General features: G+C 39.2%; 1 protein-coding gene across 1 annotated transcript; it reads right to left on the bottom strand.

Moving 5' to 3' along the window:
* Nucleotides 1-663: 663 nt before the first annotated feature.
* Nucleotides 664-5,241, bottom strand: LOC306835656 (uncharacterized protein; the record flags this gene model as incomplete). Its single annotated transcript, XM_079362321.1, has 3 exons — nt 664-4,419; nt 4,854-5,029; nt 5,130-5,241. The coding sequence occupies 3 exons, from the start codon at nt 5,239-5,241 to the stop codon at nt 664-666; spliced, it is 4,044 nt and encodes a 1,347-aa protein (XP_079218447.1).
* Nucleotides 5,242-14,828: the final 9,587 nt, after the last annotated feature.

Genomic DNA, 14,828 nt, shown 5'->3' with positions numbered 1-14,828 from the left:
ATCTGTTATACACTTTGACAAAAAGCTGTTTTTTGGAAAGGACTCTCTTATGAAATGTTCATTATATTTAGATTTAGATTTTTGTTCTGCTTTTTTCTAAACATAATATTACTGCTCTAAATGTATCATTTTAGATGTGCAAGTTAAAGTGTCTAACCTCTTATTCTGTTAAATTCAGTCATCAAAGTTAGACAAACAATCAGCTATTATTGTTATTACGCTCTTATATTTGTAAAGAAAGACAAGCATATTGATATTATTCATTATATTATTAGATATTTATTGAACAAAAACATTTACTCACACAGTTCACTTATCCTAAAAGTGTTTAGGTAAAGAGAAGCTCTTTAAATGGAAATCATTTACAGCTCCATGTTATCACAAACAATACTGAGGCAGATATTTAAAAAGTAACATACTTGCAAATCACACATTTTCAGAAAGAAATCTTGTATAAATAACAGGAATATACACGGTTTATAAAACAAGTGTCATTGTTAGGCTACTAAAAATGATTACAACAGAAGGATACTGTAGCTGGCATTGTCTGCAGAAAATAAATTGGCAAGTGTAAATGAACAGTAAACGTTTCTCCTAATGTTTCTAATGTGTATTTACAATGATTCTTGACCGAAGCTTTATGCAAAGTGAGCCTTGCAGGAATCAGTCAGTATCTGAGTCCTTGATATTTAGGCCGAGCATATTGGAGAGACTTAAGGACATTTTCTCATTTTCATCTGATGTCGAAATTTCAGGGGCGACGATACCCAGTAGAGCGTCTGGCTTTTCTACTTTGAAAGTACCTCCCCTCACCAAAGAGGAATCTGTTCCTTCCGTGGAGGCCTTGACATCAAGACTTGGGGCAGCAAACTTTAGATCAGTACTATTCTTTGCTTCAGTTGGTGAAGCGTTAGCTGACGGTAATTTTTCCTTCGACATTTTTAATCTCTCCAAAATGTCAACTTTTTCTCCTGATTTTGATGTTGTGTTTAGTATTGGCAAGCGGACTCCTTTGCTGAGGACATAATCCTTTGACTCTGTCTCAAGTTTTGGTAAGCCCAGGGATTCACCAATATCTAAAGTGCCATCAATGCTGTTTCTGGGCAGTTTGTGGAGTTTGAATGCGGGAACCTCCAAGTCAGCATTTGCGTTGTCACTTTCAAATTCAACACCATTTCCCTCCTCATCACCTGATACAGACTTTCGTCCAAATCTAAAGGGCCATTTCAGCCTACTTTTTGGAGATCCCTTAATATCAGCATCTGCTTCAGCTTTGATACCAAGGTTAGGTTTGTTAAGGTTAGCCCCCACTTCCGGACCAGAGAGGCTGACATCAGGTGGACTGATGTCTCCTTCAACACTGGGAGCCTTGAGCTTTAAATCAGGAGAGAGGTCAAGGTTTCCTGTTGCATCGATCTCTGGAGCCTTTGCATTGTTTCCTGGAAAGTTGAGCTTGGGAAACTTGAAATGTGGAAATTTGGACTTTTCAATGTTAGCATCTACATTTGGAGCTTTCACATCTACTTTGGCTCCTCCAATATCACCATCTAGCTTTGGTCCACTTAGGTCTACTGCAGGAACCAAGTTAACATTAGCTGTAGGAGCGTCAATGTTGACCTGTGGTGCCTCTACTCCTGACTTGACTGAAGGATCTGATAGTCCAAATTTTGGAGCCTTGAATTTTGGCCATTTAAAGTCACCAAGACCAGAATCCACATCTAGATCTGGCGTTTTCAACTGTGCATCAGGTCCTTTAATGTCTACTTCAGGCATGGAGATGTCACCCTTTGGTAAAGTTAAGTTAGATTTGGGGGCCTTAAGGTCTGTGTTGAGATCAGCATTCAGATTTAAATTCGGAGCACTGAGATCTCCTTTAATTGTGGGGGCTGAAAGATTGAAATCAGGTGCTTTAACATCGGCTGTTGGCAATTTAAGATTTGGATCAGAAACAGAGACATTGGGAGTCTTAAGTTCTGCATTAGGTAATTCAGCCTTTGCTCCTCCAAAGTTAAATTTTGGCAGGTCAATGCCAAAATCTGGGGCATCGAAATCGCCTTTGATTTTTGGCTTAGACAGGGAGAGATCTGGTGCATCCACATCAAGGTTAGGTTTTCCAAGACTAATGTCAGGTGTATCTAAATCAGCATCCAATTCAGGACCCTTGACTTTGGATCCTTTAAATTTTGGTAGTTTTATTTTTGGAAACTTCAGTTTACCATCTGGCGAGTCAATTTTGAGATCTGGACCATCAACTTCCATGTTTGGCCCTTTAATATCGGCTTTGGGCAGGTTGACATCAAAGTCTGGTCCCTCAATTCCACCGTCAACTTTTGGTGCTGAAAGTTTGAGATCTGGTGTCTTGAGGTCTAAATTTGGTGCACTCACACCAGCATCAATGTCAGCCTTTGCTCCTCCAAAGTTAAATTTTGGCAGGTCAATGCCAAAATCTGGGGCACCGAAATCGCCTTTGATTTTTGGCTTAGACAGGGAGAGATCTGGTGCCTCTAGGTCTACATTTGGTGCATCCACATCAAGGTTAGGTTTTCCAAGACTAATGTCAGGTGTATCTAAATCAGCATCCAATTCAGGACCCTTGACTTTGGATCCTTTAAATTTTGGTAGTTTTATTTTTGGAAACTTCAGTTTACCATCTGGCGAGTCAATTTTGAGATCTGGACCATCAACTTCCATGTTTGGCCCTTTAATATCGGCTTTGGGCAGGTTGACATCAAAGTCTGGTCCCTCAATTCCACCGTCAACTTTTGGTGCTGAAAGTTTGAGATCTGGTGTCTTGAGGTCTAAATTTGGTGCACTCACATCAGCATCAATGTCAGCCTTTGGACCCCTCAGTGTGCCAAATGTAGGTTTTTTGAACCATTTGAATATTCCAGAGGGACTTTCAACATCTGGGGCATCGATATTTGGGCCTTCTAGGTCAGCACTTGGTAGCTTTAGATTTACATCTGGAGCATTCATCTCACCGTCAATCTTTGGAGCTTTGAGGCTCAAGTCAGGAGCAGATACATCAGCATCCAGATCCACATCTGGACTATTAATCTTAGGACCTGACATTCCCCACTTTGGCTTTTTGAGTGTGAACCATTTGGGCTTCTCTGTGTCAATGTCTACATTTGGTGCGTTAACATCAACATTAGGTCCATCAAGGGATAAAGGAGTGACATTAAGGTCTGGTGCTTTCGCATCATAATCAATATCAACGTCGGGGGATTTCAGAAACTTGGGCATTTTCAGTGTTGGGAACTTGATTTTGCCTGAGGGAGCCTCAATGTCAGCGTCTGGTACATTAACATCAACATCAGCTTTGGGTAAATTCAGGCCAACACCTGGTGTGTTAATCTCACCATCAAGTTTTGGAACGCTTAGATCACCATCTGCATCAAGATTCAGATCTGCTTTTGGACCGTGAAATCTGTGTCTCTTTAACTTCTGAAACCAGTTGAGTTTTCCAGACGGAGCCTCTACATCTAGATTAGCACCTTTGAGGTCAGCATCAGGCATGTTAATGTCAATGTCTGGGGTACCAATTCCCCCCTCCACTTTTGGAGCAGAGAGATTAACATCTGGTGCAGTTGCATCTAAGCCCAGATCAGATTTTGGGCCATGCCACTTGGGTTTCTTAAATTTCCAAGTCCTGAATTTACCTGACGGAGCGTCAATGTCAAGATTAGGGGTTTGAACATCTACATCAGGGCCTTTAATGTCCGCTTTGGGCAGGTTAACATTTACATCTGGTGCACTTAAACCCCCATCAATCTTTGGTGTTGAGAGATTGGCATCAGGTGTGTTCACTTCACCTTTAAGCTTAGGAAATTTCCAGTTTTGATGTGGCCATTTAATTTTTCCTGAGGGTGCATCGAGATCAGCATCTGGGGCTTTCAAATTTATGTCAGGGGTTTTCAGATCCAATTGTGGATTCAATTCTGGGCATGAAAGAGAGAGATCAGGTGTTTCTAGATTTCCATTGATTGTCCCTCCTGGAAGATCTGCTTCTGCTTTTGGGGTGTCGAACGTTGGCACATTGAAGTTTGGCATTGCAAATTTTGGGGGCTTGTATTTCACATTGCCTGTTTTGATTTTTGGTTTTTCAACATCAATAGAGGGAATGCTAGTGTCTATCTTGGGGGTTGAGACACTGACATTAGGTGCTTTGAGAGTGCCATCGAGGTCTCCTTTTACATCCGGTCCAGTCACACCTAGGGAGGGCATAGAGAACTTGGTCCCAGCATTGGCTGAGGGTTTGTTTAGACCAAAACTGGGAATGTCTCCATTTAGAGTGGGACCATTAATTTCACCCCCCAACCCCTGCCCAGCATTTAAATTTCCATTCAGTCCATTAAGGGACACAACAGGTGCCTCAGACTTTGCATTCAGTGACAGATCCTTCTTTATGTTGAGCATCTGTTGGTGATAAATTCATAAGAAAAAGTAGGTTAACATCTATTTGAGCAGATATCGTCTTGATCTTTTATGAATTGCTTAACATTTAAGTAAATATCAACACGTTGTTGTTTCTATTCATATGATTTCTGACATTGATACAATTTGAAATATTTATATTACTGGTAACCTTTTGAGGAATGAAGCCAGGCAGACAGTTTTTAATTTTGTATGCCTGATTTGAAACCATCTGCAGCCTCTGTGTGGCTATCAGGTTTAGGACTAGAACTCATTAACAAAAGTTCCCCTTAAAAACTATTCACTGCACAAATCCATTGCCAAATTCAAGCTGATCTCCATGTCAATGGAAGGTAAAAAATGAATCAATTTCATTTAAAACCATCAATCTGTATAGAAATAAAGAGGCTCCGGCAACATTTTGAATTTCTCTGTACCTTTGAAGGGTCTCCAAGACCTAATCCCAAGGAGCCAAGGCCCGCATTCGGGTTTAGCTCCTTCTTTGTGAGAACTTTCATGTTGTTATCATAGGGCTCCAGGACCTTCAGGACTTTCAGCACTTCATCTTTGCTGAGGTGGTCTAGGTGAATAGTGGCTGCAACAATCTCATCCCCTAAAAGAAACCAATCATCAGAAGTAGCATACTGTGCATCTTTTCCTGAAATGCAACACATGGAACATTAGTGATTTCATTTTCACAGTTTTTTCTTTACCGGTTTGTAGGCCACTCTTCGCAGCAACTGTGTCATCTGTGATTCCTGTGATGATAACTCCCTCTGCACTGTCATCCAGGATGAGGCTGTCCGATATACTATTTCTTTTCATGTCCAGGCTCTGTTAATTATTTCCAATGTTTAAAAAAAGAGACATCATTGCTCTACTTTCACACATTTGCACTTTGCTCTTTTCTTTTATAACATATTTTCAAATTCATATATGGACAATAAAACGTCACACATAATGTGTATGTTTACTTTTGATACTTACCATCATTTCTCAGTTTGATTTACATCCACATATCGAGCAGTTTGAACCAAAATAACAAGCTTGAAAACTCGAATCGCCACAAAATCTGTAAAACACCAGAAAAAAGCAACATTACATAATGATGATAAACAGTATCTTAAACTGTGTTTCATAACAACATATTGTACCCTGTAGACGATGCAGGATAAAAATGTAGAACTACAACATGAAATAAAATAAATTTTTTAACTTTAATACGTCTTTTAATGTTTAGGTTTGGGTTTGTTTGTTTTTTCAAATATGCACAAACAAATGTAAAACCCAACATACTAAGTTTAAAAAGCCTCTCTCTTGTTTATTCAGATATTTTGGTCTTTGCATAGAAAGTACCCAGCAGCATGACTTTCATTGCTAATTATTTAGTTTGCCTGTTCGTTTGTTTGCTTGCAACATTTAAAGCACAGTTCAAAAATGGAATGTGATATTTCCATCATCATTTTCAACAATATATGAATTATGATATCAAACAAACATGTCCCCTAATTTGTATCTTTCACCATTTTCTTAACTCATAATTGATCCAGTATCTGGCTTATTTGATTTTTTTTAATGCAGCTTGCTATCTTGCTATCAAAAGACCAGAAAATCTTGGCAGTAATATTTGACCCCAGATGAGTGCACACCCTTGGATATTAGAGTTAAGATAGAGTAAGCAATGTCAGAAGTAAGAGTTTGAAACAGTATCAGCTGAAGGTCTTGATGATACATACTAGGAATAATTTGCATCAGCTGTCTATTAACCTAACAGGGTGGGGTCAATTTATCCCTGTCTTTCCTTGGAGTTCTTCACCTGCCTTCAGTAACCCTTTCATTTTCTATGGGAGAAACGACGACACCCACACACCTTCTAACATCACACCTTAGGAATTCTAAGCCTCTGCCAGGTTTGTTCAGGGGAAGGCATGCATCTAAACCAGTTGGTTTGGATGCATTCTGACAGACATACCATCAAGCACAGCACCCTCACTCATACACAGGCCTTCCTTCAACCACACCCCAACCTCATCACATGTTCACAAAAACCATAAGTTTAGAGATGCCATGTTTCAAATAAAAAAATCTCAAGAGAAGTAAGTCAGGGAAATCTGAACTGTCCACTTACGTAATAAAAACAAGATGTTATGAGCTAACACCCACTAGTGTTAATGCAACTGTCATAAATAGGCGCTGCCTTTAAAGCCAATTAAGTCTTTCAGTAGACAAGCAAACTAACTGTCATACATGTTTTTAAATGGTTGTGACTAAGAGATCAACAACTTGGCACATGTAAAGTATTAAGTAACCAGGGGCGCTGTTTTGCAATAGGCAAGGTAGACAACTGCTTGGGACCCAAGTCCAGTAGGGTCTCCAGAGAGCGGACAAGCAAACCAAAGCAGCAACCCAAAACATGCAAATTTTGCAATGACAGTAGGAGACCTTACTTACGGGTCCCCATCTGACAGCATTCACGATTATTGCCCTGCTGAATGCTGGTGGGGGGTGCCCCTGAGTTCACTTTTGCCTAGGTGCCAAACAGACTCTATTATCGCCACTGTAAGTAACGTAGCGTATGCTTTTTCACGGGATATGGTGAGTAAGATCTAAATAATGTAATCCACTGTGGATGTCCAATTACTATTGTTGAATGAAGTAGATATGAAACGTTTTTGCACCAAAACAATTAAAGGGCAGCAATTCAAATAAATAGTAAATATAGCTAATAGTAGCAAAAACAAATTAGCTTAAAAGGTAATTACGCAGGTGTTCTTAACGATGTACCCTCTTAAGTTGGGCGGCAGCATCAGCAGGGTGTGAGCCACATGACAGCACAGATTGGTATGTCCCGGTCAGGACAACAGTTAGTCCATGTTGCAACCATATTTATTAGTAATAATAGACGTAAAATGAATACACAGTATAGCTATTAACCTACAGTTAGTGTTTCCTTTTATTATTGCTTATTCTCAATGCAAGAAGGAGGAATCCATTTCTGAGGAATGAGATTTTTGGCTTTGCAAACTGGGCCATGACGCATCAAAACTCAATATTCAGAACCTCACCATGTGATCAACTTTGACAATCACTGCAAGACAATATGATGTTATAAATATGTCAGTCACGTCAACTTTAAACTTTAAAACTCAACCTTGCACAACATCTCAGTCATAAGTTGTACTTTCATCATGTTTTTTATTTGACCATAAAATGCTACAACCTCAATAAAATAATACTATGACATATGTATAAATTGAAATGCACAAGTTCTCTTCATTTGGGCTAAATCTGTTGACATGTATAAAACCCTAGTTTCCAACAACACATTTTTAGTATTTTCCTCCCATATAATCTTATGATACAGTTTGTAATTAGACAAAAAGAAGCTTTAAATAATGGCTGATGGACTTGCCTTTTGCTCCTGCTGGTGACACCTCCAGCTAGCCAAGCAGAGATGTTTCCTCCTTAGTGTACCACTGCTGCTCTGTCAGGTACAGCATCTTGTCTTAGCCAGTTAAATGCCTACATCTTAAAGCTAGCCGGCAAAACAGGTTGGGCCGCATCAGCACCGCCTCTCATAGCGCCCCCTTTTCACTTTACAAGACACACACACACACCCACACACACACCTTGACTTCAAACTATGTCACAGGCAGGCCTTCTGGCAGCCGAAACCTGACTAAAAGTGCTAGAGAGACACCACTCCTTAACTGGACAAACCAGGTTTACAAAGAAACAAACTCGCAGCAACAATGTCTCACACATAAACACTTCGCACTTCATTCCTCTTCCAGTTTTAAATCGGTCTGTTTGATGGTGAACACGTTTTCAACACTTTTATCATTTCTTCGTGTTTTACATTAAATAAACAGACAACAGTATTCTGATTTGAGGTTATTTTCACTTTCAGCTTGGTAATCAAAGCATCATGACACTGTTTGTGTATTCTTTTAGGCCTTTAAATTAGATGCTGTTTCAGTGTTCTCCATAAATACATGATGTGGCCCATGGTGTTTTTAAATAATATATTCAGGTACTGGTTGAAAATCAAGTTGCAAAGTTTCTCGTCTGTTTTATTGCTTTGACTGAACAACAATAACAGCAGACATGGTAATCATGTTTTATGGGTCTACCCCTTCATAATCATACCATTGTGACAGTGATGTCACCCAAATGCTGCACGAATAGAATGATTGCCCTAACACATAAACCTTACCTACACCAATTGACTTTAACATGATGACTGGCTAAACAATCGAATGCATGAAATCTTAAAGAATACTACTTAGTGTTTGAATTGGTTTCCCCTTAAAAATATCTTATTAAACTAAAACAAAGTGGGGCAAGACACGGATCTAAATATCTCCCTCTGCTCGTCAGCAGTGTGACTGGATTAATCAATACTGTTGGACACTTTACTAAACAGCCTCTGCCATCAGTGTGTTAATGTAGTATAAATGAGTAAATGTGACATGTAGTGTAAAAAAGCTTTGAGTAGTCACAAGGCTGGAAGAGCACCATACAAGTCCAAGTACACATTACCATTTCAAGTACTGTGGACATAAAAATAATCATCCAGTTACATCTTGACAATGCAAATATCATATTATGTAACTTGCACTCCTAAGCTAAGTAATTCTCAAATGCTTGATTCCAGCAACAAATCTGTCACACCTCTTTAAAACGTCTTCCATCATTGGAAGTAACCTAACCATGACAAGACTGATACTACTCTCATATCAAACAAACACCCAGCATGCTCATAGCAAAGATTATGAATGTTGCGTTGGTGACACGTCTGCTAGTCTTTGACTTTAAGTCTTCAGATGTGAGAGGGTGTCAGACCTAATTCTTGTTAAAGTCTTTTCAAAGTGTTGAAGGGATTTATAGACATAAATGAATTTTTTTTTTGATAATGTACCTACAGGGTTTCTTCTTTTATTCTTCAATGTTCTTATGACAACAATATAAATGTGACAGCTGTATGTGTCACTGTTAATGAGCAGATTTTAATAATACCAAATCGAGAACAAGAATAACAAGAATACATATAGGAGTACCAAATAATATGAATACATTCTTACACTGTGAGGGAATACATACTACTCCCCTGTTATCACTAAGGTACCAATTCTACGAAAACAAGGTGATTTAACAATACATTGAGGAACACAGCTGACTTTCTGACGTAAGGCATTTCAGTCATTTCGTCAATAATGCCTCTTCAACATTCTTGTTACCAGGACACACAGCAAGATATGCTGCATGACTCACTACCCAACCCCTCAGACCAATTAATACAATGTGATGACTGTGCACAGATTGAGAAGGGTGTTACCTGTGTAAGGTGAAAGCTTAACGATGAGCTATAGAAACTGCTAATGAAGAAAAGACGGGAGTTGGCATGTCACATGTACATCTGAGTCCTTATATGGCACAATAACTTTCTAATTATCTCATAGCTCCCTCCTGATTGATGCTCATTCCATCCACCTGCTCAGAGCTGCACACCCACTCTCCATCAGCTCATATCAACACAGCAGTATATATACCATGGCTCTCCATCCACTCATCACCAGATCGTTGTCTTAGCTACTGTAGTAGACCACGATAAGATTTGATAGATTTTTGAAGAGAAAAAAGAAGTTCTTTGTGCGAGTTGTGTTTTTTTTTTTTTTTATTCTTCTCCTGTTTTTTCTTTGCTTCAGGATCACGATTGACCCACCTGCCTTACTGCTCATCTTTCTGCCTCAACACACGCTCTGGATTCCAAGCCACTCCATCAGCCACACTCACAACCCTCCTCTCTCTATTTCCCTTCACTCTGCCAACCTCTGGAATCTTCAACCCACCTCCATCTCTATTTGCTGCAAGCAGATGACATTACTCTTTGTCTTTCTATTTCTTTCTTACCCTGTTCCTCCCGTTTGCAGCTGTGTGGGGATGGAGCTTTGAAAGAACCCTATTTGCATTTGTATGACCACCTGACTTTTGATAGGTAAATGAATTTCAGCAATTTGTGCTCCCAGTTTCTGTCTTCCCCCTTCCCCACATAGATATCTTTGACTTAGTTGGAAGGAATTTAACTTCAAAGTGCAGATTGTGTGGACTGGCTATTTTGCATGATTCAAATCTTTGCCACATACCTGTGCCAGATAAAACCCTGGTGCACAGAGATATCATCACCATTTTCAGTCACTACCAACTCATGGCCACCACAGGAAACACTATAACTCTGCCATTGCAGGTTTTGTCTTAGATGACTGACACTGGCATGGTTTCATCAAAGCTCAGTTCCTTTCAATGATCTGAAGACTTGTCCTTGAGTGGAGGAATGCAAGGGGGCAACATTTTATTTTACACCTTATTGCTCACGATGACCTCTTAAAGCAACAGAAACACCCGTTTCGTTTAACGTTACTTCAGTAAAATGTAGCCTGTTGGTAAACCCCCTCTACTAAAAATGATATGAGCCCTCCATTTTGTAATATTACGAACCTAAGCAGGCCCAGTAAACTACATGGTATGCCAGTTATGTTGCAATCAGAAGAGCCATTCATATGAAACTGTGGTGGCGTGGTACACTTTTCTATGCAGTGATCTGCTGAGGAGGAGGGAGCACCGAGAGAGACAGGAAGAGACTTAACAGACTGGTCAGCAGGGCCGGTTCTGTCCTGGACTGTAGAGGAGGAGGATGTAAGTGAAGCTGACCTCCATCATGGACAACCCCTCTCAGTCTCTGACATGACACTTTGTGGTCTCTGATCAGCTCCTTCAGCAGCAGACTGAGACACCCACCCTGCAAGACCGAGCACAGGTCCTTTATTCCATCTGCAGTCAGACTGTTTAACGGCACCACCACATGACTCTGTATAATAATCATCAGTATCATTAATGCTACACACAGTGACTGTTTTTAATCATATCGGATCTGTCTTTCCACAAGTGAAAGTGTACATAGTTTTTATGCCTGGTATTATTTAATTCTATTGCATTTGTTCTTCCTTTATTTGATTAATGTAAATGTGCACATGGCTGTTTTTTAAACTTTTTTCTATTGATGCCGTTTATTTTCCCTGTTTTCCTATTTTCCCCATTGTGGGATCAATAAAGTTTATCCTTGGCCTTTCAAATGACCCTGTTAAACAAGCAAAATGTGTAGCATATATTGGAAGAATACCCAAGGGCTATATTAAACAGCTGTACTTGCCTGTTTCTGTGTTTACGTCTTCGTAACTGTTCACAGAAGTTCACTATAATTACTTTCAGTAGATTCACTTCTTGTGGTTGATTCCCAGCAGATGAATCTGCCCACTTAAATACTGCTTTAGCTCTGCATTCAGATTGTAACCTGAAATGTGTGACATGCAGGTTTGAAGACGGGCATGATGAAAGCGTTGAAGCATCAATGGAGGAGAGTGGCTGGTTACTCATACACCATTTCACTCTAACATTCTTGACTTTGGTACAGTTCAGGAGTAGATTTGCTGAGATTTACTGTAAAATGACCCAAAAGTTACAGTGCATAGGTAGTGAGGGGGTTGGTGGTGATTTTGTTCATACACGTCTGGTAGCTGAGGGCTGCTTTTTCTAGAAAGAAAGAAAAAAAAACTCTCCTTGATTCATGTTTCATCCGCTGCCTCCAAATCAGGTCTAAACTTGTGCCTTTTAATGAATACCTAGAAGAGTGTGGAGCAGGCGGGGGACTGTGAAACAAAGATGTACACATAAACACACAGACACCCCACACCTCCTTCACTGTTACAACAGCTCAAATGTTGTGTTTGCATCAGTCACCTTAAATACTTTGTCGGCTTTGCTGCCGAAGTTTTAGACAGTAAACAGAATTCCCTTCATAGCTGGCTTTCCTCATAGCTCAAAGTAAAATTCTTCATTTGGCCCATCAGAACAGTCCTGCAGGCAGCTCTTTAGCTAAGGCATGCATGAGGGGTGCTGGGAGGCTGTAAATATGTGTAGGGGAGTAGACATTGTCATACTGGTTGTTGCATAGCAGTGTTATCTGCATGCTAAAAGCTTACCCGGAGTCAGGAAAGGCATGTGGAGCATGTGGAGAAGGAGCTCCACAGCTCCAAGCTAGCACTGAAACTAACAGCACACACTCCTTCATTCAAAACCCTGAAATATGCCAAGGGTTACATACCTCACGTTTGGTTCATCAGTTGATTCTGAAAAAAAAAGTTGGCTGAAGGAGCTACCGCATCCATCACCTCTCTAAACTGTCCTTTCACAAACAAAGAATATCTGGGACATTGTGTTTTTTATTTACTGATAACAAACAGTTGCATAGTTGGAGGATTATCTAAGGCACCCCTGATTCTTTAAGTACATAATTTGTGTTCATAATTTTTCTGTAGACAATGGGACATAATAAACATGGAGCACGTTTATATCTTGGATTGGCATAAAACTTCCAATATTAATTATTATGAAGAAGACTGAATTAAAAAAAACAGCTAGTGCTTTGAAAAATAAAATTCTGCATGATTGTGTATATAAAACTAGAACTTGTCCCCAATTAACAGATTCTATATTGATTTTAAAAAAAAACATACGTTAAATATAAAAGGTACACTTTCTTTGCATGTGGACACACAGAGTAGCAAAAATTCTGCATCAATTTTAAGTTCCTGTTACATATGTTTAAAGATACCCTGTCCAATCTGCTTCAAGGTACTCTTCAAGTGACATATTTGTTGTCTGCTTCCAGGTTCCTCTCTAGCATGTGTTTCAAGGTTTCTCTGACTGCTGTAGCTGAGTCCAAATTGATTTACAATTATACAAGCATGTTTATGATTACAAATTATATTAGTGTGGTTCTATTGCTGTAACGCTCAAAACTAAAAGAGTTAATATGACTCTTAAGTTTGAAATCTAAAAGAAAGGTTTTAAGTTGTATCACCTGCACAAAATGTAGTTAAACTGAACAGTCAATGCAATGACTAAAACATGAAATAATCCCATGCATCCTATATTTTTGCAAAATAATAACACTGTTCAGGCACCTAAAAAACCATTAAATACATATAATATAAGTTCTACACTTGGAGAAGCAGTAACAGAAGTGAACCAGTGAATCACTTTAGTAAAAATGTCCTTTGGTGTTAAACATTTACCAAACAAAATACAGTAACTTGATCAAACAGGGCTAGTGAAGAGTTGGACGTCATATCCCTGATACTGTGATTTAAGGTAACTGTAATAAAGCAAAAAGTATAATACTATATGAGCTTACAATGACACATTCGTGCCGCCCTCTGCCTATGAGGATGTGGTAAATAGGTGGTAAGATGAACTTCCTCCCACAAGCGTTTCATTTGCAGATGGAAAGAATGTCACATATTAGTTTTTTTTAATAGTTATTTAATTTTTCATTATGATCTGTTGTAGCTATTGGAATAACCAAACACAAAGACCTGAATGACACAACCTGGACACATTCAACTATTTGATAAGCTGCCATGTGAGCGCTCCAATGAACCCATGAACCCAAAATGTATGTGCCATATGTTATCCTTTTTTTGTCTGTAAATGTTATAATGTACATTTTATGGATTTTGCCTTGTTTGACTTAGGTTTAGTTGTACAAACTGTGTGTCAGGCAGTGATACGAGTACTTGAATACTTGATATAGTTTCTGCTCATGTAATGTTTCCAACGGAGAATGCTGTGAAACGGCATTCTTATCACACTGTTTTAAGAGCAAGGCACAGAGGAGCTGTGCTGATACTGTCTGAAGCTCAACATTTTCAGATACACTAAACCTCCACAGTACAGTGGATGGTTTTTTTATGTGATGGAGGCCATAACATTCAATCTGCTTGGTGTAGTCCATAACAATAGTCATAACAAACAACCTGTGTTTACAGCACAGCTAAGGTTTACTTTCGTAAGCATTCCAAGAGAAACTTGATCATCGTAAATCCATCGTCATGACACCTGCACAAGCATGAGACAGGAAATGTATCACCAACTAAAACTGCAAGGTGAACTAATTAATTATAATCAATCAACTTTTAGATATAAGTTACACCCTGTAACAGTTTTTTTTAATCCATTTTTATTGTCGGTTCACAAAGGAGTACCTGTGACCTGTTTTCTTTAACAAATTCTTTACAAGTTGGCAACAATTGGGTCCCAGATGGCCAACAATTTCTTCATCGAACTTGTCAACTGTGACCTGCCTTTAATGCATGTTCCTATTTCGATTTTACACCTGCTGTCTACCTGCGGCCTAATGTGTGCCGCAACAATGATCACTCATTCTAACTGCAGCAGAACAATTCTAGGTGCAGCTCATCAAGTCTAAATGCCCTAACTGAGCAGAATCAAAAATGTTTTTTCCTGTTTTAGAAGCTTCCAATTTACGACCAAAAGGAAGTTAAATCATACTC

This window comes from Symphodus melops (assembly GCF_947650265.1).
Source record: "Symphodus melops genome assembly, chromosome: 15".
Lineage (NCBI taxonomy): Eukaryota > Metazoa > Chordata > Actinopteri > Labriformes > Labridae > Symphodus > Symphodus melops.
This window is presented reverse-complemented; position numbering and strand designations above follow the sequence as displayed.